Below are 24989 nucleotides of genomic sequence, written 5' to 3' on the forward strand. Positions count from 1 at the left end.
ATGTAGATAGTACAGTATACATTCTCTTCCTCTATATGTGTTATTTTACAATCTAGTGTGCAAACCACAGCAGTGGTGGAGTCAAATGTGTGTTCATGTTCATATTTGGACACATACATTCATCACAATTTGGCGGCGGCATTCCTTTGCATTATTATTACCAAGCATGCAGGGACATAAATAAAACCTCTGGTCAACACATGACTGTATTAAGTCCTCATAATAGAGGCCTGCCCTGTACAATCTATCAGACCGGCCCAGCTGTGTATTGCAGTGTTAAAGGGATAGTAGCATTTTTTTTAAAGTGGGGTTGTATGATCTACAAATAGCCCCTAAGTACTTTAATTGCAGTAGCAGACTCTCTACACTCCTCCTGTTAGCAACGCCAGCCCATAGCCCTGCCCAGAGATTTACAACATGCATTGTTGTGAATGGACCCAAAGAAACTGCCTATTTTCGTGGCCTAAAAGAGGTTTTACCTGAAAAAAAAATACACAGTTCCATTGTTCGCTATAATATAATTTTTTCCAACTCCTCAAAGTGCAGGAAAAACACAGTTTTTATTTGGACTTAACCAACTGCTGATTGGCGGGCGCTAACCCTGGGCCGGAGGGATACGTAAATTGGTTAGGTCCAAATAAAAACTGTGTTTTTCCTGCACTTTGAAGGGCTGGGAAAAATTATATTATAGCGAACAATGGAACTGTGTATTTTTTTTTCACATAAAACCTCTTTTAGGCCACAAAAATAGGCCGTTTCTTTGGGTCCATTCATAACAATGTATGTTGTAAATCTCTGGGCAGGGCTATGAGCTGGCGTTGCTAACGGGAGGAGTGCAGAGAGTCTTCTACTGCAATTAAAGTACTTAGGGGCTATTTGTAGATCATACAACCCCACTTTAAAAAAATGCTACTATCCCTTTAACATGCAGGGACCTGTGTTGGCCAACAGCCAGCACAAGCACACGCCGAAGCTTTCTCGCGCATTTGACCTGGCCTGCTCCACATCTCTTGCCTTTTAGCGCTTCTACACCCACTCACACAAAACTGCATGCCAACACAAGCTACACACTTTCAACAAACATTATTAAGGGCTGGATATAGGACTTTTTGATCCAAAGTGTCAAAGCCCCGCAGAGTGTGTATAGATCAATAGCAGAGAGCAGAAAGAGAATTTCATAAGATAAACAGCTTGCACACACATGCCACACGTGCATGGGAACATATGAAGTGGTGAGCGTGAGGACACCATGAGATACCACTGGAGGAAACACAAACACACACACACACAAATAGATGTGCACAACTCTCTCACACACAATATGACAGCATTTATATTAGAGGAAAACAAAAACTATACTCGAGAACGTGGCCCCCAGCACAGGTGTGTAGTGTGTGAGTGTGTAGCCTACACCCGTCTTCTGCAGAAGCTCAGGTATGTTTCATACAGGAGTGAGTCACAGCAAGCACGCCCATGCATGCACACAGACACACACATTTACTGTACCTAACACTTCTGCACATCCTTCTCCCAATCAAGGCTGGGCAAAGTCCAACATGTGCATTCCCTTCCTGGTTTGAGATACAAAAATAATATAATAATAAAATAAACACCCACATTATAAAACTTTTTCCAAAGTTTAAATATTATATTATTTATAAACTTAATTGATAAATTGTTTTGAGGAAAACCATCCGCATACACATTCATTTAAGCATTAAATTGAAAAAAATGTAAGTAACAGTTTGTCTTTTTGACAGGAGACTGCCCATAGTAACCTGGCAGCAGCATCTGAAGCTCCCACCTGTGTCTTGTAGTAAACTAGTCCGTGTGTTTACATCAGCGTAGATAAACCTCAGGCAATGCAACGCAACAGACGCTACTTACAACACTTCCACACTATCTTTTTTATCTAACTTAAGCTGGCGTTAAATCCAGCTTGTGACGAAAAGAAAAAACGCAACCGGTCCGGCGGCTGCTGCTGACGTAACACGCCACCGTACGTCCGTTACTTTTCCCTAAACTTACCTACCGGTTAAAAAACCACTGCTTCATCCGCGGTGCCGTGTGCAGCTCCGTGTCCGTCACATTACACCTGCGCGTGTTGTGTTTTGTGTTGTGTCCGTCCTCGAGCAGCGTGCTCTCTCTCACACACACACACACACCGCCTGTTTCCGTCCTCCTGTCTGGGCTTTTAGAGAACAACTCCACGCCCACTTCAGCGCCAGCTACAGGGCCCTGAACTCAGCAGCAGCAGCACCAGCACGGGCATGAATTTGCAGAAGTTACATTACAATCCTCACCTTGCCAACATTGTTCTTCTGTCGAGTGCGGCCTAACCACCACAGGCTATGACAGTGTTAATGCGCCGCTGGACCTCGTTGCAACACCCACACTATTAATCTGTTTTGAGCTGTGATTGTACTCAATGAGCCTGTTTCCTCAGTGAAGACAGTGTGCAGGCTTGTGTGAGGCACTGGAGGGCAGCTCAGTGGAGCCACTTGTGATGTTTTTGCTGGGTATACATGCATGTCCCGGCTTGATCCGGAGGCCCCAGGCTATGTATTCAGCACAGACAGGAATGCATGAGGCATTGGTGGAAAGAGACTAGTACTTGTGCAATTCTCTTTTTACAATTTTTTCTTTTTTTTTGTTTGTTTGTTTGTGCTTCCTACTCCATCACAGATTTAGTTACCTAGAAATTTTAAACAATGAATAATAAAAAGCTTGTAAAATACTGCACTTTGATCAAATGTTCAACTTTTTAAAAAGTCATTGTGTCATGAAATAGAAAGACAAATGCATATAAATAAATACCTGAAACCTATGCATATTCAAATATAATAATGAAGAATAAAAATAAAATCACTATTCAAAATATATAAAAATGTCCTGTCAATAATAAATATAGAAGACACTGACCAAGCTTGAACCTGTATTTATGATTATCATTGAGTGTTCTTGTTTTTTCTGACCTCTTACAAAAAGCAGTGTGTATGGTCACTTTGCAGATGTTGGTGTAATCAAATAATTATGTTTTTGTCACCACTTTAATTGAAATTGTTAAAGTAAGTCCAGTGTTTGAAATACAGACACATTTTTCCACTGTAGCTCCTGATCAAGTTGAAATGGTAAAAGAAAAAACAATTACATAATGGGGGAAAAAAGAGAAAGCATCAAAATAAAAAATAAAAAAAAACACTTGAAGTACGTGTCTCCATCAAAACATAACTAAACCTTTGGTTCAGCCCCGCCATCTGTAATACACCACTAAGAAATTGTGTACCACATTTTTCACATGGATATTTGTTCTTAACAATGAATAAAATAGCAGAGTGTGGTTTTCAGAATCAGCCACATGATGGTGACAGAGAGCTACGGGATTGTGGCTTCCATGCAACAACAGCAAGGCCTTTTTCATTGAAGATATTTTATGAATAATATGAAGGGAGGAAATTACTTTCAGGTAGTTAAAGCATGACCTTTTGTAAATCTGTCATAAACTGTTAACATATACAATATAGAGCTTGTATTCTTTGTGAACAACTCATTTTTACCTTAATTTATCAGCTTTGGAGTAATTGTGATGGTTTAATAAATAACATGTAACCTGTTATGAGGGAGAATGGAGGCTCTCTGCCTTCCATTTAGCATCTCTTGGCTGAAAACTAACTTTGCAAGATCAGAGCTGCAACCCTGGTGTCCCAGCTCTCATCTCTGCGCACCGCGACACCAACGCGCCCTGTAACCCGTAAGACCACACAAATCGTCAAACAAACACACACATGCCTCAATGAGTCTTGGGTGGCCATGACTCCAGTTCATCTTTGCCGTCTTTGATTTGAAATCAGATATCTAAAACCAGCAAGGCACTTTCACATATTATAAATGAAAAATATTATTTGCTTTTTGGTTCTATCTATCTGGTTTAAAAGAATGGCTGATCCTCCCTATGACTATGAAAAAGGAAAAAAAAAACTGGTTAGGTGGGTCATCTCACACTGATTAGCCTACAGTCTGTAGTATCAGCCACATGGTGGTGACAGAGAGCTGCAGTACTGTGGCTTGCATGCAACAAGTACATTTATGTTACAGCAAGCCATAATATCTTTACCTGCTTCTGTTTGAGATTCCCTCTGTTGTGCATGCTGTCTCATTGCCACAGGGGTTCCAGGTACTGTCACTTACATTTCTCTGTTAAATTATAATAAATTCAATAGCAAGAATTTAAACCCGAGTTTCCTTTGCACACCTTTTGTAAACCCATCCATCCTCTAATATACCACACCACCACATACTGTATACTACGATATGTGAAGACTTCATTACAAATCAAAGATTTTGATGAAAAAAACGGATCTTATAATAGTGTTAATTGCTTTACTCATAAGCAATCAAGTAGTCTATGAAGTACAAAAAGTTGGCTCCATCTTGACCCACTACATCATAAACAATGAAATGAATTTTGCACATGAAGGGGCATTTTCTGTGTTATGTGTACTTTAACTTAATATTCAGACAATTTTGTGTATGTTATGTTTGTACTTCAAATATGACATTTTAACTGCAGCTTTTACAACTTGAATAGAGTACTTTTAGATGGTGGTATACTTCAGTGCAGGATCTTCATGCTTCCTCTCTGAACTGTAAAATCAGGAATTAGACTGAAAACACATCAAACGGAGCTACACACAGCGTTTATGCTCCTCTGTATTTCAGTACAACCCTCTAAAGCCAAAGTTTAATTCTGCCATCTTGCTCAACGTGATATTTCTGGTATTTAGAATATTAATGGTATGCAAAATCCCTTGTTGAATCACATTTTTGGACGATTCAGGAAGGAGTGGGCGAAGTTAAAGAGCTGACGTATTTTACTGTCTGGACTTACAAGCAGTAAAATGAGTGACAGAAGAATAGAGGAGAGGGATGAGATGTCTGAAAGACAGCAGTCTGTCTTCCTGTGAATCTTTTGCTGTGTGGCTCCTCTTTTGTCTCTCCCTGCCCCGCCTCCAGGGGTCGCCTTGGCAACATGTTTTACTGCTGGCAGCCATATAAATACAGCATTGGCTCCTGTAAACTGGGATAGCTGTGCACAGCAACACTCAATGCCAAGGACACAGTGAACTAGCAAGATTCAGCTTCAAATCTAAAAGGAGGTATACAAGAGAATACAATGGACTTTAAGCATTTATTATAAACATTATTCGCCAATATTTTGTTAAAGGAGTAAATTACCTTTGCTAACTTGAACATGATTTGAAGAGGGGGCAGGAAACAGGCCAGATTAAACACTCGTGACTCTTAACATGTTGTATTTTTCAGCTCGGCGTGGATGAGAATCTGCATGTGAATAAACAGATGGATGACACTGAGTCTCTTCACGGCTGGACGGAGGAGGACAGTCTCCCTTACATGACAATGGAAACTACTGAGAGAGGATCCACCAATCAGCACAAGCAAACGACGGGTGGGCCGTGGTACGCTGGAGAAATACAGGGAGTTAGTGAAGGAAGGATGCTCGGTCCAGCAGAGGAGGATGAAAGAAGAGGAATGAGTGCAGATGGAAGGCAGGTGGAGAGAGATTGCAAGCAAAAAGTTTTGCGAGTGCTGAAGGAGATGGGTGTTTTTCACTCAGAGAGAGTGTCAGCGTGGAGAGAAGCTCTCAGAGAGTGTGCCTCCATGTTCAACAAGTGTCCACCAGGGGGCAGTGATCAGCAGTACGCATCTGCAACAGGTATGGAAGATGATCCCACTAATAGATTTCTTCCACAGAAGTTAGACCATTTAAAAAAAACACAGATTTTTAGAAGTCTTTGAAATGCCTTTGTATGGAAATGATGAAAAGATTTTAATTAGTAAGTGGGAAGGAATGGTGTTGTAGAAACTGAAAGAAATGTCAGTGGATGTTTACATATGAGCATGAAAGGGAACTTACAAATGCATTTGTGGAGTGGGTTCATTACTTTTAATTATCAGTGCATGTTGTTTTGAGATCAGCGGGGCAGAGACGTGAGCTGCTCAGTGAACACAACGGAGGTGAACAGTACTCGTCCCCTGTCCCTCATCAAACTCATCAAATACACAATCCAACAACTCAAAAACACTTTTGTGGAGAAGTTGTGACCTGCACAGTTGCCACGCTATGAAATAATCATATATGTAACATTACAACACAAGAAGCAATAACTACTTGTGCTTTTGAAATCACTCTGCCCCGTAGTTGTGTCTGGAATGTAGTTCCGGCTGCATTTGCCTCGAAAACAACTCTCGTAATGTTAAATTATTATTTCATAACGTGGTGAATGTGCAAGTCACAACTTCTCCACCAGAGCGTTTTGGAGTTGTTGGATTGTGTTTTTTATGAGTTTGATGAGGGACAGGGGACCTGTACCATTCACCTCCATTGTGTTATCTGAGCAGCTTGCATCTCTGATCTCAAAACAACATGCACCAATAATTAAAGGTAATGAACCTATTCCTATGGCAATAGGCAAATTTGCCAAAATGTTGAACGATCCCTTTAAATGAAAAGTGTACATCCTCTAAGTAGTTTTGTGACTCAGTGAAACATAATTTGTTATATAGCATGTGTGTTTGTTTGTTTCAGAGCCAGAATGTAAAGCCATGCTTTGTTCAGACTCCCTCAGTGATAGTTTTCACAGTGTAGTGGAGGATACGGAGAAAATTATGCAGAAACTTAGCACAATCATCACCAAACTGGATGAAAAGATTCTCCATCTATCTGAAAAAGAAGCCACGAGTGTGGACTCAGCAGCACCTCAGGAAACCAGAGAGCCAGAGACCTCAGCACAACCTGATAACACAGGGCCGACGACAGACACTGAACAAACACCAGACTCCAGACCGCAGAAAGACACTGAGAAAGAACTGGAGGTCAAAGGTCAAGTGAGTGATAATGAGGAGTGTGTTTCTCCAGTGAGTCAAACTGATTTACAGAGGGAGACAGAAAATAATGAAGAAAGAATAAATGTCAAGGGCAAAGAAGAAACAAGGAGTGAATGGATCACAGTGGGGTAAGTTAACAAAGTCATTTAGATTCAGTTTTCGTCTTTTGTTTTCCACTTAGGCTGGTAATTAATCTTATTGTCAATTCTCATTAACATTGTTTATGTCCTGTGCTTCCTTTTATTCAAATGTAGTCAAACTTAAGCCAGTATACTTTGCTATACTACCTCTTATGCATTAGAATATAGCATTATTGCAGTTTCCTGTAAAATATGCACTAATGCAGATTCCTGTAGATGAGTAATTTTGGCAACTACCAGCGATTTCTAAGACATGTCAAGTCCTCTTGCTTATAAAAACAGCTGTTCACCACTGGGGCCAGCTTATGAGTCTGGACATGATTTGATTGGGTTTCAGTCATGTGACATTTTTTGTTGTGCGCACCATCTTGAGGACCTACTGGGGACCTAGGCGCAGCTACGATGAAGGATGTCTCAGTCGAAAATAGCTCACCTAACTGCTCACAAAAAGCAACAGTGTCTACAAAAAAATGTATACTTCAAGTTTCGATCCGTATTTACTGTGTGGGCCCCTAAAGCTACTAAAACTAAGTTTTGCGGGTGATCAACCAAGATTAACTGCCTAAATGACAGCTAATTATAAGGCTTATGAGTGAAAAAATTAACTTGAGATGTAATGTTGATCAAAATACGACTTTTATCGATTCATAAATTGAATCATTTAGTGCATCTGCAGTCTGGTTACTTCTCCACTGTTTTGCTAACCCTCCTCTCGGTCGTGTGCAGAAATTACAGACCGTAATTAATCAGAATGTAATCAGAATGCAACATTCAAGTAGAGCCTTGTAATTAAAAAAGTTAATCCACTCTTTTTTTTGAGACTTGTTGTCACACTCATGGCATGACAGATAAACATCCTGTTGCAAGACGGTCCTAAAGATGGTGCTGCGACCGCTGCGTGACATCACATGAAATCTATGAATAGAAGCAAACTCTTTCTCTCAGTGCTTTATCACAAGTTGCACACATTTTGACCTCTTGGTCTCTTCATAGCTGCCTGTTTCCTACAGTTCACTGTCAGGTCATTTGTCCAAATGCCAAACAAATCCTGAAAATTCAGATCAGAGGGACGGGCCAAGTCTGGGAGAAGCTGATATGGAAAATTTGTGTTCTACAGATATTTGTTCTATGTCAGAAATGTTGCTTGAAGATAATATTTCTGCTACAAAATCTACTACTCACATCATTAAAAAACAAATGAAATACTGTAAAAGAATCAGTGCACATGTGTGTTTTGAAATAACATCTAGGCTCACTGGGAAAATGGAGGACAGCCAGTCAAACGTACCTGATGCGTGCTTCATCAGAGCACCCGTGGGTGCGGCCGAGGCGTTGAGGTGTGAAGCGGCCGACGCCTCCAGCTGCCTCATGGTGACCGGCTCAGAGGAGCTGATCAGCAGAGTGATCAGGGTCAAAGTTCAAGGCAGCGCCAACCTCCACTTCCCCGTGACCGTGGCTGTGCCTTTCTGCGCACGTTACCGTGGCAACTACAGGGACGTCGCTGTCAAGATAGTGGACGGGGAGAGGAGGGCCAGCTACATGACTCCTGTCACAACAGAGGGCACATATGGAGGACTTAGGGTAAAGTTTCACATCACATATACCTACTATTGTTGGAAAATCCATTAACAACACTGTCATTTTTGATTTTATTGATTTCTTGACTTCCCATTTTCATGACAAACTTAATGAAACAACAAACAAACCTATAAAGCAGTCACATAAAAATACAGCACAGCATATTACAGTAATACAGGACCTGAGTGGCATAAATAAAACTTGACTAGTCACATACTTCCTGTTTTGACTGTGGTGCTGAGGGAGCGCAATGACGCCATTGTTTCCAAATTTGTTGTCAATTATTTCAAGCTTGGAGCGTGCAGGCTCTGGGGATCCATATCCATCCTGTTGGGTCTCATGCCTGTTTGAAACAAATATAAACACAGTGATGAGTTTGCAATGGAAAACATTTTTCTGACCTGCTTTTCATTGGTTTTTATTTTGAATGTTTGAATGTTTCAAAATAAAAACCAATGAAAAGAAGGTCAGAAAAATATGTACCTCAAAAGTCCCTGGGAAGACTTTATTTTAACTCTGCCCTGTCTTTTATACAAATTTAATTGGAAAAGTGCAGCGGTTTTAGATGACAAGGTCAGCTGTATAGAAACATGTTATTGTAACATGTAATTTATAACTGGAAACTCTTCCCTTGAATTCACAGTTATCAACACAAACACTTGGAAATCTTTCCCCTAACAACTTTGTGATATCAAAACCATCTTAAAATCCATTCTTATGAATGGAAGCAATTGCAAGCTTGAACTAAAGCCAGACTAAAAATCGGTGTAACATTGTTGTCTCCCAGAAACAGAGTCTATAATTGAATCATGCTTCAGCTGAAAATGATTGTAACATTTGTGTCTTCATCAGGGCTCATTTGCAGAAGTGAGGGTGTACTCCCTGGGTGTCTTTGCAGTTGTTTCCTGTCTAAAAAGGGAAAATTACACCGTTCCCAGACGGGGTTTGTCACTCAAGCTCCCCATGGACCCCCGCATTTGTCTCAACTACCTCCCAGGAGCCTTCACTGCTCCAATAATGGCACAAACCATGGTATGGAGTAGGTTTAAAGTGATCTTATCAATCTTTCTCCCATTTGACTCTGAATACAAGCATGGTTTATAAGAAACAATTGATCTACACAACATAATTGTTAAGGAATGGGACATAAAAAGCAAGAGAGAGAAGGTGAGAAAAAAACACACAGCTGCGTGCTTATTTGAATTGACTTCTGAGTCCAATCATCTCTTAACTAACTACACCACAGCAGATTGTTGTTTGATCTCGTTTGACGTCTCCTACTCAGACAAAAACAGCCTGATTTCAGTGGGGTGAGGAATATATTTTCATATCACAGAGCGTCTTTGTCTAAACTGCTGCCTAAATAATGCAGAACAGCTGTTTCTTCATCTGCCTCAGATCCAGCCGTTAGACACCATCCTCCTGGCCGCCGTCAAGTCCAGGAGCGACGTCTATTATTCGGTGGTGTCTACGAGCCCACTCCTCTACCTCACCCACCCAACCTCACAGCCCCTGAGACGACCCCTCACCGTCACCCTGCCCTGTCCCCCCAACCCTGAGAGAAAGAGGAAGATAAGGGGACAGGGGGAGGAGACAGAGCATCACCACACCTGCTCTGTCTCCTCAGCATCCGATCAACCTGCTTATCACACAATGAGGTGAGATGTGTTCGTCTTAATTAAACCATCTGTGGTTTAAAGTAGGAGGCTACAGATACTGGTGAAATTTCCATTTTCCTCCGTGTTTTGATTTTACTTATTTACCTTCCTGAGGGTTTTTCATTTTCAGCACTAACAACCAGAGCCGTTGTATAGGGGAGAAAGGTGATGCTAATTCTAGGGGCCCAGCGCCAAGTGGGGCCCACAAAAAACCCAGTAGTCTAATCTTTGTATGACTGAATTATTCTGCATAAGACCCTGACTAATACTCAGTAACGCTGCATTAGCATCAAAACAAAGTAGGCTAAATAAAAAATGATAATACATATGTAGTCTATGAAAAAAAGTGGAAAAGTCAGGGGCCCACTTTAGTACTCTTTCAGGGGGCCCAGAATTCCTAGCAACAGCCCTGCTAACAACGCAATGCATTATTACATTCTCCTATTGAAAGGAAACAAAGGCTCTTACACTGGTTTTGACATCTCTGTCAGGACTCTGGGAGACTGTTTGAAGTCCCGAAAGGAGACGTCCAGCGAGCAGCTGATTGTTCTGGGATCAAGGGACAAACAGTGGAGCGTCCTGGAGAAAGTCACAGTCAGAAACCAACAGAACGGACTGGCTTCATTTGAGCTGACAGAGAATTTTGACAGGTTTGTAACATCATGTTTTCCCATTGCAAAATAATCACCTGATACAATTAGTGTAAATAGTCTTGATAATAAACAATCCACACATTTTCAAGAATCAAAATGAAATACATGACATACATCAAGAGGACTGCAAAGACACAACACAGCATTTGCCTACAGACACACTGTGCACAGAATCAGAGTAGGAGGTTGGATCCATTAAAAAGCCGATAACCATTTAATTATGTCCTTGATCAAAGGACAGGTAATAGCTTAGGAGCTGAGTTTTGACTCCAGTGTAATGGCAACAAGACATCAGATATATGACATTATTTAAACCAAATACCACATATTAAATATTGGAATTACACAATCAATTGTAATGCTAACAAGGAGCTGTGGTGAGGCGGGGGCAAGGTCGTATTAGAAACACTAATGAAGAGCGATGCTCTGATCCAGCTGGAGGCTGCAGAGATACTTGGTTACACTAAATTAGATATAAAAGCCCGAATGATTCTCTCCAGATTGGAAATTATTCAGAACCTGTTCTCATCAAGCATGAATTTAGTTTATTTTGGTTGTATTATCGCTCTGGGAATTGCATATGATTTGACTTTTGTCAAGTTTTATGAAACAACTGAGCCAGGGCTAGCTGGTTAACATGCTATCTGGACTGTTGGTGAGTAAAGGAGTTAAGTTTGATGTTGAACTATAGCATCACTTTTTTCATCATTTTTTGGAGAGCTGTTAAAGGGGAAGTATGCAAGATTTAAGACTATGCAAGAACAGCTTTGGAGTAATTGTGATGTAGGCTATAGTTGACATGACAGTGAAAATATGCACTCCAAAATTGTAGGGTGAGCTCCTTGGAGAAAAAAGCAACCAAAACAGCAAAAAAGAAAGCAACTGGACTTGCATAACAAAACTTACAAAGCTCCTCTGAACTGTTTATTTTGATATGTACTACTTAGTGGTTGTGTTGTTTCAACTTCCAACTGAACAAGACAACAGCACAAAGTGCGATGTGTGGCAGAAACATCCAAAGAAGAACGACAGACAGCGCAGACAACCCCAGGGTCAGTTGAGTCGGGCGACGCTCATTTTTAGCAGAATCTGTCTCAGGTGTAGTGCCGATTTGATTGATTTGTCCATCCACAAGAAGTACAATCTGAAAAACATACAGCAAAATATTTTTAAAAATGTTACAAAGAGGTGTCCCAGATAACATGCGGGGATGCCGAACTTATCATTTTCTTACTACGTCTCCTTGTTCCTGAGCTGTAGTGCTGAAGTCCACCAGCCACTGCAGCAGATTTGCAGGACTGTAGTTTGTTATTTTCCTCCTTTTGTCTCCCATACACAGCGTCACTATGGGCTGGCTGCTCACACCCCAGATCAGGATGTAGTATATCCTGCGTATGACCACAGAACAGAAATATACTTTTATACACACTGCATATTAATAGAATAGGTTTCATTTCCTGTTTGTACTGTACCTTTTTGCTGACTTGCAGTTGACAGACATTGACTCCAGGTTCACACGTCTCTCAGGGGAACTTGGAAACTGCATTAATCTCATGAATTCATGTTGCATTGCTACAAGGAGATCGTTGAGACTGAAACACAAACGGAACAGTAAACACTTTTTCTGATTGTTAAATATACAAAAGATGATGATAATATGTGAATACGAGTAACCTCTCAGTGAAGTACAGCCTCCTTCGTTTTCGTTTAGTCAAAGAGTTTGCCTGCAAAATACAGAAAGTCTAAAAAATTGTATCTAATTTTGAGTAGTTTTGTATTTTAGCAAAAAAATGTGGGAAATTAAATTATATTTTTAGCTCGTTTCTCACAACATGTACTCGTTGTGTGAGGCCCATGAGTCCGATGAGTGTGTTTGACAAACGCAGCAGCTTAGCAGGGTCCTGGGCCGTTCTCACAGCAACGTCCACACACAGGCTACCAGCAGTGACTGTCATCAGGACCCCCCCAACCACATAGAGGAGGTAGAAGACATTGCCCCTGCTAAAAGAGAAAGAGAGAGGAAGAGAGGGAGGGAGAGGGGAGGAGAAACAAACATTTATGGAGTATTACTAAACAGCTCTTTGTCAAGTCTTTGGAAACTCATGCTTACCTGTGGACTATCAGCTCTGGTGGAAGTTTTAACATGGAGAGGTTTGTGCTGGAACAACTCTGCTGCTGATGATGCTAGAACAAGAAGTAGACTTAAATGTAAAAAAAAATAACATTTTTCTGTGTACAATAAGTATTCATTTCCTAATCTTATCAAGTATTTATTGAAAAGACATTAGAGTGAAACCATATGACTACCCCTCACTGTAGAAAAAGACAATAATGTACATATAAGATACGTCCAGTTCCTCGAAGAAAAATGGGTTCTCATTGCGTTTTACGGGTCCAAAAATATGGAGCATTGCTGTCATGTGACGTTTAGCTAAAAGGTAATTAAATAAAAGTCTGTTTGCTTCTCTACAATGAAAAAGAAACAATAATTGAATATTTTGTTCTATTAAATCTTCAACCTTATGTTAGTTTGCTTCACTACCCCTGACCATACATACTGTATCGAGGCAAATGTAGCCTACCCTTTACCATTCCCATGACAAACATAAAAAAAACAAAAAAACAACAAATGTAATCTACAAAGATAAGATGTGATTTTATTGAATCCTATCATATGTTAGGAACATGAACTCACCACTCATACGACTCCTGTCCCTCCTCTCTTGTGTTTGAATGTCAGAGGTATGTTCCTGTAGGACAGCATGAAGAGAGAATGAAATGTGAAGTGCTACAACAGACTTAGAACAAGCTTTTCTTTACATAAGGGGTTTAAGAGAAAGGCAGTATGGATAAAGGGGGGGAAATGCTTTGAATTCCAGACTTTAGGATTTCTGTCAGAACATAATCAAGCTTTTATGGTTAAAGAGTTAATACATCTCTCAGGAAATAGGCAATGAAATAGCAATAGAATAAATTGTGAACTCTTCCTTTAATGAGTAAAGACCCTCATTATTTCCCTTCTGAGTTATAATTCTTATCTAAAACAGCTCTCCTTAGGGATAATATGTGCAGTAAGTAATATAGATTCTTTATTCTGCCTTAAGTGCATTAAGTCTCTATTCATCCCAGTGATAACAGACTCATTTCTCTTCCCTCTTATTCAACCACAATCTAATCTTCTCACTGAGCTCCACTTCTTAACTTTAACCACCGCTCTGTTTCAGACTGCTGCTGGTTCGCCTCCTCTCCCCGCTGCAGCCTTGTCATCTCACCTGCCTGGCGGAGGAGCTGGAGGAGTCGGTCGGCTGCCACGCGGTCACCGTCGTCCTCCAGCACAGGCCAGGTGAGCCCCACGCCGTCCTGCTGGCCGTCCTGCCCAGCCGAGACCTCAGCTGGGAGCTGAGCAAGCTGCGAGCTCAGGGCTACAGCGGCCTCATGGAGACCTCATCAGACATCTCCATGTGTGAAGGAGACCAGCTTCTGCTGCGCTTCAGTGGCAACATCACCTCTGCAGGTGGGATATGAAGCTGAGGTACCACAGGCCTATGACAGAAATATCCACATTTGATTCTCCTTTGTGTCTGAAGAGATTTGGTGTCTGTTTTTCTCTTTCAGTCCAGACTTAAAACTATTAGGTAGTTTCTAATAGGGATGCAATGCAAGATATTGATACAGATAATTATTGGCCTGATATTTGCTGATAATTATCGGCCAAAATACACAGAGAAGATAAAGACATTAGTAGGCTAAAGCCAATTTTTAGCCGACATCGTCTTGATTTTGCCAATTTTCCGTCCGTTTGCCCCCTAAGTTGATTTAAAACAACAAGTGTTGATTTTGTAGAGTCATTAACTGTTCTTGTTTTTTTTGTGATGTCAGTTATATTGTTTGTTTAAGTCAAAGACAGAGCTCTTCATCTTTACTCACTAGATCTTATGTTATCGGTTATCGCCATTGGTTATGAAAAGCAGGAAGTTATCGATTATTATTGGTGGAAAAAAGACTTATCTTGCACCCCTAGTTTCTAAGCCACCCACGGTCCTAATAAACCTCTGACACATCATCTAGCTCCAAACACAAAACAGATAAATTAGCATTATTTTAGAGATTATCTGATATTACATCCAACACCAGCATCAGATCAAAATTTAACTAATTTAATATAAAAGTTTGTAAAGTGAATCCTGTAAAACTATCAAGATCCTCATCAGCATTGTTCACAGCTAACATTCAAGCTAATCTCAAATGTTAGCGTGATAGCTAGACTCACCTGCTATGACTCATAATAAAAGCAGAACCACCACATAACTCAGCACAGACAAAACAGGAGTTATAGTTTGCTACAATGTTAAGCAAACAGTGCCATTTGAAACTACTTAAATTTTACCTAAATATTGTTGGATGAACACATAATAGTAACACACATACGGTAATAGTGTTGGGGGCACAATAAAACCTACACGATATGCTAGGTATTAAAGTAAATTCAACTGTAAAACGTAAATAAGACATTACAATAGTGAATGATACCCTACCTTCTTCATATTAAGCATGTTTGTTTTGGCACATTAGTGTTTAGCTCAGAACACAGTCTCATTGAACAGCTGTTACATCTTCTCTGACACTCTGTCGCCTTTTATGGTAGATTCTTTATTACCACTTTATTCATCCAATAAGGCTACCTTTCTCTAGTCTGTACAAAGGCTATATTTCCTATGGGACCATTTACCCTTAAACCCCTTGACAAGACTCATGCAATAAGTTTTTGTATTATTTTGGACATATCATCCATATAAAAGTTTTGCTGTTGAATTTACAGCATCACCTGGAGAGAAAAACTAATGATTCACAAAAGACTTAGGCTACACATCAGACTCTGATAGATAGGCTATAGCCTACAGATCTCAAAAATCAACAAAACTTTCTAAAAAAGTGAAGTTAAAACCTGTAGTTTGTAAATTTGCTCATGCATGCAGCCGAAGCCACAGTGAGTCATAAAACAGTTCTTTCTATTGTTGGGGAAGCCAGACAGTTACAAATACCTGACTCAGGTCTAAACAGGTTTGTGTTCCTGCTGCTTGTTGCCACATAACTGAATACAACAGACTGTATAATGAAGATAGTGAATTATGTGTTTGAACAGGCAGCTATCAGTGTGTTCGTACCATATCAGTGTGTTCCCTTCCACCTTAAATGTTTTTTTAATTTATATACTGGACCTGGGTTTGGTTTAGTAGGTTTTTTTTAGGGTGCACATTTAAATTAAATTTGGATTGAATTGGATTTTAACTGTAAATATTCTTCTTTTGCAATAGGAAGTCAAAACAAGCAAAATGACTTCCCACACGAGCGAATCACCTTCCACAGCCAGCGCGTGAATCACCTCCTAGTGCACCTAACTGAGGTGGACCCATTTGGGAACTACAGCTCCCCTCACTACAAGGGGACGGCCGTGTTTTACAAGGTGAGCAGAGGTGAGCTGGAGTGGCGAGGGGACGCTGCCGTCCCGAGGGACGCAAAGCTCCTGGCGGATCCCGTGTGTAAGCTGTCTCTGACTTTACCCAAGGTGAGGAAGCACTCACAGAGAAACTCAACATTATACTAGAAGTGAAAACTTCGACCTTCACAATGAAAGAATGTTCTTGCATATTTCATTGTGTTTCATCTCAGAAGGTGAGAAGCATTGGTCGTCCCATCACAGCCAGAGTGAAGTTATGTGCAGAGACAGGTGGGCGAAGTGTCTTTTATCAATCACACATGCATGCATACTTCATTTTATCTACTAGAGAGCTATATCTGTCATTACTGTTCTCACAGTCTTTTTCTGCACATTTCATTTTATTTTGAAATCTTAACTGCAGATTTTAATAGCCGTGATCCTGCCTATTGCTTTAACACTAATCAATAATTAGCAAGAGTTCATTTTCAGTTATGTCCTGTTAATAATTTTGTGTATTCATTTTCTTGTCTTTTTTTCCTCTTTGTTGGGAATTGTCCTTGGCTAGCAATATCTTTCTTCTTGTTGTTTCGATTTAAATTAAAAATGCAAAATATGGTTATAAAAATTTTAAATATCTGTAAAACTGGAGATTTTTGCAGATTAAACTGCACATTTCATATTTTTCAATTTTTAAAGACCTCACAACAATAACAAAAAGGCTTTTTCAGCCAACTCATTGCATCAATTTGATTATTTTTGCATACATTTGCCATATTTTGATAAATAACATTAAGTATCATTGATGTTGTGAACATTATTTCAACCACATTGCTCATTCCTCCATCATTCATCTCTTGCCCACCCACCAGATTCCCTGCCAGACTCTCTTCTCCTCTGGCTGGCTGGGGAGCTCTCAGAGGAGGAAGTGGCCCTGCTGGCTCTCTCCCTGCGTCTCCGGCGCAGCGCTGCTCAACTGGTGAAGCTCCGGGCCGGTGACAGCCTGTCCGCCCAGGCCTTCCACATCCTGGCCGTGTGGAGGAGGGCGCTGCCGGCCGCCCCGCACCAACCCAGGGCCTCTCAGCTGGCTCACTGCTTGGCCAAGAGCGGCAGGCCGGATCTGGCCAGGGAGCTGCTCCTGCGACAGGCTGCAGCCACCAGACAGAGCTCCCTGAAATAAAGAAAGTTGAAGAAAAGAAATCGACACTGAATTTTATATGGGTGCTAAATGTAGTTGTAGTGGTCTGTTTGAGCCACAAGGGGTCAGCATTGACCTGTGCTCTCCCTGTGAAGTTACTGGTTCTTGACAGGTGACCCTTTAAAAAAAGATGCTATATATTTACTTGCCATCATAGTTGATTATGTTCATGAATTATAGTAAGATGAACTAAAAAACATGTCATTTCACTAAGTTTTACCTCAAACTATGCTTTGCAATGCAATAAATGTGATCAATCTAAATAGTCTATACACAAACACAGATACATGTCAACAACACAGTTGAATTCATGCTTCTATAAAACTAAATAAAATAGATACAAACCAGTTTTTTATCTGGCTTGAGTAGATACGTAAATTGTAGTTTTTATATCTAAACACTGTGCAGGGCCGTTGCTAGGAATCCTGGGGCCCCTGAAAGAATACTAAAGTGGGCCCCTGACTTTTCCACTTTTTTTTCTTAGACTACATATGTATTATCATTTTTTATTTAGCCTACTTTGTTTTGTTGCTAATGCAGCACTAGTCAGGGTCTTATGCAGAACAATTCAGTCATACAAAGATAGGGTGTTTTGCGGGTCCTACTGGGCGCTGGGCCCCTAGAATTATCATCACCTTTCTCCCCTATACAACGGCCCTGACACTGTGTGTGTGTTGTGATTTACAATATATGGATATTCTCAGGTTATTTTCACATTTAAAGTCGGCATTAATCTCTGTCAGGACTTTCACATTCTCACTTTATTTTGTAGTTTGTCTCCACAGACAGGTAAGAGATTTACCCGACCAGTCAGCCGTCTCTTCTCTCTGTGTAAACAAACGCTGACACTGAGCTGTGACCTCTTTTCAGCTCCCTGACACCGACTCATCTTTTAGACTTGACAGCGTCTGTTGATGATAACTGATTAGATAACAAAGGCTTTTCTCTCGGCGTGCTGATGTGTATTCTGCTTTTGATGTAAGTTGGAAAAACTTGGAACAGAAATGTATGAACTGTGTCTTTTTTGATATGATCCCTTTGTACGTGCGCCTTTTACAGTGAAAATACACAAAACACTGCCTTTGTTGCCTATGTGAATAAATTCTTCTTACATCCACCCAACATTTGTTGTTCCTCATCTCAGAAGCTTTTTCGTATTAATATTTAATCTAGAGCTGAAATAAACAGTTCCTTTCATATTTTCTCAATTAATCCGATAATCATTTGGTCCCCAACATTCAAATGAAAAATGTGAAAAATGAATCCTCTTAACCTCTCTAGATGTTGTTTTCTCTGACAACAGTCCACTTAAAAAAAGTAATAATGAGAAAATCAATCGTCAAGAGTATTTTTTTTGTCAAACAAAGCAGCATCTTTCTGTCTTGTATACACACATCATCAGCTGGAGACAATGGAGAGTTTCTTCTTTAAGAATCATATTTGCTGGAACTGTCACTATATTCTGATACAGTACAGTACATGAAATGGGTAATTTAGAACCAAACACAACTCCTCCGGGGGCTTGGAAGAGGTTCGTTGTATGGTCTTGAAATTTCCGACCAAGTTGCAGACTTTACTTTCACTTTCGTCAACTTACCAACTGTAGCTTTAACCTATAGCATGTCATACAGTAGGCTATGTCAAGTAATCAAGTGCATATCTAGGAGCAGTCTGATCCCCATTTTAAAACAAAAAAAAACTGTTGAAGTTATAGGTCAGCTTAATTTTCCGTGGGACAAATTTTCAGCCCTATTGTCACTCTTGGTGTAAAAGCTGAGATATCAACTCTGTTCCAGAGATGTTAGCCTACTAAATGAACCATGGAGGAAAGCTGTTGTTCGAAACTGCTGTTTCTATAAGACCAAGAATGGATTTTGAATTGAAATGCCAATATGCAAGTGGTCTGAAATAAAAAATGTAAATTTGAACATGTGACACCTGGGAGGATCGTCTCAACTATTATGTTCCATATGAAAAACCTGAGATGACATTTGTTACAGCGCTGCAATGAATCCCCCCTCTTATAACTAAATTACCAACAGCAGAAGCATGCTCTGTGTATTCAATAACGTTCAACAGGGTTTTTTGTATTTCATCTCGTCTTCAGAGCCACCCGCTCCAGCTGTGTGACATTCTACAGGCCCTGAGCTGAAGCAGGGGGGGTAATGATAGATGCCATGTGTCCAGGTGGGGGGTGGGTGACACCCCGTGGAGACGCAGGAGACCACCCAGTGCTGCAAATGGGGGGAACAGTTAATGAAGTATGAAATGGTAACAGGTGGAGCTGATGGATTAAAAGAGGATGATCTCTCCTGTTCATTCCGTGTCGCTTGCTGACAAAAGCGCTCTCCTCTGTTCATTAACCTTTTTCTCTTCCCTTTATTTCCTGCCACTCAATTGTTCCCCGGCTTCACACTTAGGTGAGAGCATTGCTCCCATATTTCCCTTTCAAACTCTTTTCCCTCCTCCTTGCTGTTATATCCACCACACTTTCCTTCCCTCTTTCCATTCAATGCACCTCTAAAGGACATGTGTGGCATCAACAGTAAGAGTTTTGTGCCCTGAGAGAGTGTGCCAGAGGGGGGTATCATTAGTCTGGCATAGGGCCATCAGACACACACACACACACACACACACACACACATCGAGGGCTACGCTAGAGGTAAATGTCACAGAGGGGGCTCCCATGGTGCCAGGAAATCGTTTCCTCTCTTATTTTTATCTCCCTTCTCTCCCCCCCACCTCTACATTATTGAAAAGGCCACGCAGCAAGGCACTCTGGGAGGTTGCCCGTCGACGTCGTCCGGCGGGGGGGGGATACCGAGGGGCTGATGAGGTGAAGAATTCCCACAGAGCGCCAGCGTAAAGAGATTCTGATTAAAACCTCATCCGTTTCATCATTCATTTCATCATCTGCCTCGTCTTCGTTCGGAGTGCTCCGGCTTTATTAGTCCAAGCTTTCACACCTTTAGTTGTCAAGGTAAAACCGTCAGATGTGATTGAGATGCAGAAACGGCTGTGACTTAATACATGCACAGTCACAGCTCATACTGAGAGTTATGAAGGAAATACAGACTTCCTTTCTTCCACTTAAAACAACACTGACTTGTTACGAAAATTGCCTTTTATCATTAAAATGGAGGATGTGCAAAATTATGTATACAAGCCAATCCATCAGCTGTATGGTTGATTGTTTTTGATTTAATGCTGCTTTAATTACCCTGTTTACTCATCAGACAATCATACACATTGTAGCTTACTGCCTCACTGTAATTTAACTCAAGCACAGCTGAATCCTCATCAAAATTAAACATTTAAATGCTGGGGGGAAAATGATCTGAATGTCTTTGGGTTGTCACAGCCAAAGTTATGCCCCAGACATGAAATTAAAATTTAATAAAAACTGATGTTAAATCAACAAGCTCTGTTAAGTAGCCTAAACTTATCCCAACATACTGTAGCTGTCCTTGACATAAAAGGGATGTTACGAAATGAGATTACCATGAGAAAATGTGAGTCATGATAAATCTTGTAAAAAACCAGAGCCAGCAGGGAGTTAGCATGACTAAGCTACAGCCATTTTCTCTTAAAAGAAACATAGTCAGTGTGTCACACAACAACTGTAAAATAAAATTCACTGAACAATTATCAATTTTATTTGTTTAATTGGTCAAAGCAAAGGAGTAAATCATAAATTCAAAACAGTTTGCAGTCTTTTTGCCATGCTAAGCTTGAAGCAAACCCTAAAAAGCACAGCCTACATTTCCCAAAATGTCATAGGCCTACTGTCACCTTGAGTGTGTTTTATTCTAATTGTGTGTCTCATTGTATATCTAAAGTCATTCAGGTTTAAGAAAAAACATAATGCATTTGCCATGTATTGGCTACTGTACCATTTGGCATTTCGGGGCACTGCTGGGGCTAGCAGGTGACACTAGCTGAGGCGTTACACCACGGACTGGTTGTTTATCACGGGGCTCATAAACTGTCATGGAATAAAAAAAAGAACATGTACAGAAGGTTAAAAAACATATGTTGCCAACTAGCTGGATGTATCAACAATCTGTTTTAAATCTGAGTTCAGAGGCTATATTTAGCACTCGGCTGCGACGGGTGAGTCGGGTCACTGTGCCGTGGTGAACCCTGTGATGAATGAAAAATGGAGACAGCTCCTGTGTGGCTGTCCATTCATATAAAAACAAGGATGGATCAAATCTCAGGGGTGATTCTCTGACTCACACGCTGGCCCTGACTACAGCCCATTGTGTGTTAGTGTTAGTGTGTGTGTGCGTGTGGGAGTGAAAGTGAAAGAGACCTCTCAGGTGTACTGTTCACTGGTCCATGACAAACTCTTCATTTGTCCCTCATTTCAGTGGCAGACAGGGCAGCTGGGTCTGTAATGGCTTGAGTTTCCAATGCAAATGGCAGGCCATGATTCTTAATCAGGGAATATAATCAATTTTTCTGTGTGGATTATAACTGCCTACATGATCCCACAGTGACAGCTCTCAGCCTCACAGTTCCCCTCGGGTTAAAGGAGCTAGTAAGTAATTTTTGCTGATGCTACAGTTAATTACAGTTTACGTACCAAACTACAGTAGAGGAAACGTTGAAAGTTCAGCATCAAACTTCATGCCATAAGTCACCAAGAGCAGCAGTGGTAGGTAAAACCAATGTTAGTTATCGTTTATGGAGTTTGTACGCTAACTAGCTAGCTCTCGCCTGTTGGATAATTTTCCGATAGCGAGTCACTGCAGCCACCAGTCAGTATTCGTATAGTGGCTGGCTAAAGCTCATGTAATGCAACAATCTCCACCACCTAGCCGAATCGTAAAACCTCTTATCTGCAGGATTTTCTGAAGTGTGGATTTCAAAGAAAAGGGAAGATTCAGTCTGTCTGCAAAAAAATGAAAACATCTACAGATAGGAGGTTTTGCATTTTGCAAGTAGTCTTAAGATATTTTACGTAGGTTTGAGGTAAGTGTTTTGCTTATACTGTAGCCACAGTTTGATGGCTTGATTGGCTCACAGAAACCCCAAATGGATGATTACAATTCTGCGTGTCTGTCTGCAGTGTGATTTAATTTATGCATAATAACTGTTTGCTTTGCCATATCAACTTCAAAGGTGATAATGAGCTTGTTTCTGCTGAAGTGAAAAATAAGCCAGTAAAAGCACCAACATACTCACTGAGTGTTTTCAAAATGACCTGTGTTCATTTCATGCCTCTGTAATCTAGAGTGCAGTTGATAGGGGGGTATATTATGGTCTATGAGAGAAGAGCAGCTGAAGCTAAGATTGTAGGAAAGTCACATCAACTCACACCTAAAACTGATTTCGACTCCACCATTGGTGATTTTTTGATTTTATTAACTAACATCACAGCTCTATGTAGCTAGTTTGTTAGTTATCTCTCTCATTTCTGCCTATTGCAGATGAGTTTTTCCCATGACGTCCAACCACAGACAAACTGACACCTGTGTGTCACATCAACAACAGCACAACAATCCCTTTCCAAATCATAACTAATGAAAAACTCTCTCATGCAGCAGTGAGGCACAAAGAATGGGCTGAGCTCAAGAGCCTGGGATCAAGATACAAAGGGACATTGCTGGGAATTTTATACAATGCCAATGTTTTTCAAGATAAGCCAGTGCTTCTCCGAGGGGATTTGGGATTTCAGGTTGGCCACTGCGCCAACCTGTTCCAGCCAAAGTCTATGCTGGGATGACGCCAACTTTGTTTTTTGATAAGATGCTGGCAAAGCTGGTAAACCCATTAATAAAAGCGTAATACAGTATGTGCTGAGAGTTGAAAGTTCTGCAGCACCGTGCAGCGTTGTGACCGATGCTTTGTTCTCTCTTTCTGTGCGTGTGTCTGCATGGGAAGTCAAAATGTAATTGATTTCAAAGGCATGTGTGCATGTGCATGAACACATGACACTCAGACTCAATCAGACAGATGCAGTTCCAGCTGTGTCCGTGTCCATTGTGTTGACCATTTTCTGATGGAATTAAATTGGTTATTGTTTACTCTGGAAATCCTCCAAGATTGTGTGAGATATTGCGAGACAGAGCAGGAAGGGGGGAGGGGGGAAAAAAGGTGAAAAAAGGTTAGGATGATGGAGAGAGAAATGGAGGGAGTGGCAGGTCGGGTGAAGAGGTGTTAGAGGATTGATGGAGGAGCGAATAAACAGGGGAGAAGGGATGAAAAGGAGGGAGGAGGGGGGTGAAACACAAGGGAGAGAAGGTGTAGCTACAGTGTGTCCACTGGTGTGTGAAACCGGCTTGACATCTGGAGTGTGTGTATGCAAGCATGATCACAAGGCGGGGAGAGCCATGGAGAGCGGCTGGATCTCTCCTTCACACACACAAAAAAACACAAACACTTGCGGCTGGGCTGAAAGGATCTTCCTCTAGGTCACAGGGCCAAAACAAGTGCATAGCTCGGCCTTATGTGTCACACATAAACACTGCTGTGGCTGCATCCATCCATCCAAATACAGACACACGCTACACAACGCCTGCAAGCCTTGAATTAACACAAACCACTTGATCTTATCTTGGGCCAGTTTGTGACAGAAACCAGTCGCGGCTGGTTTCATTGTCTTTCTTATTGTCTGTCTCAGGCCTCTGTGAAAATATGCACCTCATAACCCTGTCAGTGTGTCTTTCCGACTCACCAAAGCAAGTCATCTGGATCTGTCACATCCAGTGTCAGTGGCGGCTCTGAGCTAACAAACCCTGCAGCTCCAGACGCTTTGGTTTAATTTCGGAGCAGGACTCAATACCCCAATTGATATATCTGTCAAGACTGTTTGGAAATGTGACATTTCTTTAACAGTTTACATAAAATTCCCACATTTCTAAGAGTTGCCTGCACCTTACTGGCATTACTAACTGATCTGCAACTCATTGTCTCAAGTAATCATCTCATTAAATACAAAGATGTCTAAGTCACAGTCGACAACTCTACACAAACAAAGCTGTTTCAGATCACTCCAACCTCTCATTTCATGACATTATTTCCCTGCTATTCATTCATGTTGAGATGAATAATTAAACCAAGGTCTGCTAGTCATGGACTGGTGTTCACAGGACCTTCACTACAGTGTTTATAGGTTGTAATAATTCATGCCTTTGGATTTTAAGAGTTGACAGGCCACGGTCTCGAGGGTGATGATAAGACTGTCAAAAACAAGTTGGAGAAAAAAAAACTCAGTAAATAAAAATTAAAATGTTCCAAAATTGTGCTTCTCACATTTTCACAGAGTGTGTACACCTGTAATAAACTGTCACAACTTGTCCACGAGAGCGTTTTGGAATTGTTGGATTGTGTATTTGATGAGTTTGATGAGGGAAACCAAGAAATCCCATTAGCCTCCGTAGCGTAGATCTGAGCAGCTTGCTGCTCTGCTCC

The 24989-nt window shown here is 40.9% G+C and overlaps 3 protein-coding genes across 11 annotated transcripts in view; 1 reads left to right on the top strand and 2 right to left on the bottom strand.

Moving 5' to 3' along the window:
- arap2 (ArfGAP with RhoGAP domain, ankyrin repeat and PH domain 2) overlaps window positions 1-2563 on the bottom strand; it is a 127999-nt gene extending 125436 nt beyond the window's left edge. For 6 of the 8 annotated variants that reach the window (XM_085806279.1, XM_085806278.1, XM_085806275.1 and 3 more), the window contains exon 1: window positions 2029-2563. The gene's annotated coding sequence lies outside the window, so the exon portion shown is untranslated. Of the gene's footprint in view, window positions 1-1506; window positions 1572-2028 lie in introns of those variants that run through there. The other 2 variants (XM_085806276.1, XM_085806280.1) reach the window with 2 other exon arrangements.
- A 2996-nt stretch (window positions 2564-5559) lies between these two features.
- dthd1 (death domain containing 1) lies at window positions 5560-17640 on the top strand. 2 transcript variants are annotated; one of them, XM_085758920.1, is made up of 10 exons: window positions 5560-5734; window positions 6608-7034; window positions 8297-8627; window positions 9477-9656; window positions 10023-10282; window positions 10774-10932; window positions 14160-14449; window positions 16251-16501; window positions 16606-16663; window positions 17245-17640. In XM_085758920.1, the coding sequence occupies exons 1-10, from the start codon at window positions 5617-5619 to the stop codon at window positions 17550-17552; spliced, it is 2382 nt and encodes a 793-aa protein (XP_085615046.1). In that variant the 5' UTR covers window positions 5560-5616; the 3' UTR covers window positions 17553-17640. The 2 variants fall into 2 exon arrangements, with proteins under 2 accessions (XP_085615046.1, XP_085615047.1); XM_085758921.1 differs by having other exon boundaries at window positions 16609-16663.
- LOC146969241 (uncharacterized) lies at window positions 11879-13080 on the bottom strand. Its single transcript, XM_085760453.1, has 6 exons — window positions 13046-13080; window positions 12765-12933; window positions 12610-12659; window positions 12406-12527; window positions 12170-12327; window positions 11879-12079 (listed from the first exon to the last, which is right to left on the bottom strand). Exons 1-6 carry the CDS (start codon window positions 13078-13080, stop codon window positions 11879-11881), a joined length of 735 nt encoding a protein of 244 aa, XP_085616579.1.
- Window positions 17641-24989: the final 7349 nt, after the last annotated feature.

Source organism: Trachurus japonicus, chromosome 18 (genome assembly GCF_045865225.1).
Source record: "Trachurus japonicus isolate A0001 chromosome 18, Traja_1.0".
Classification (NCBI taxonomy): Eukaryota; Metazoa; Chordata; class Actinopteri; order Carangiformes; family Carangidae; genus Trachurus; species Trachurus japonicus.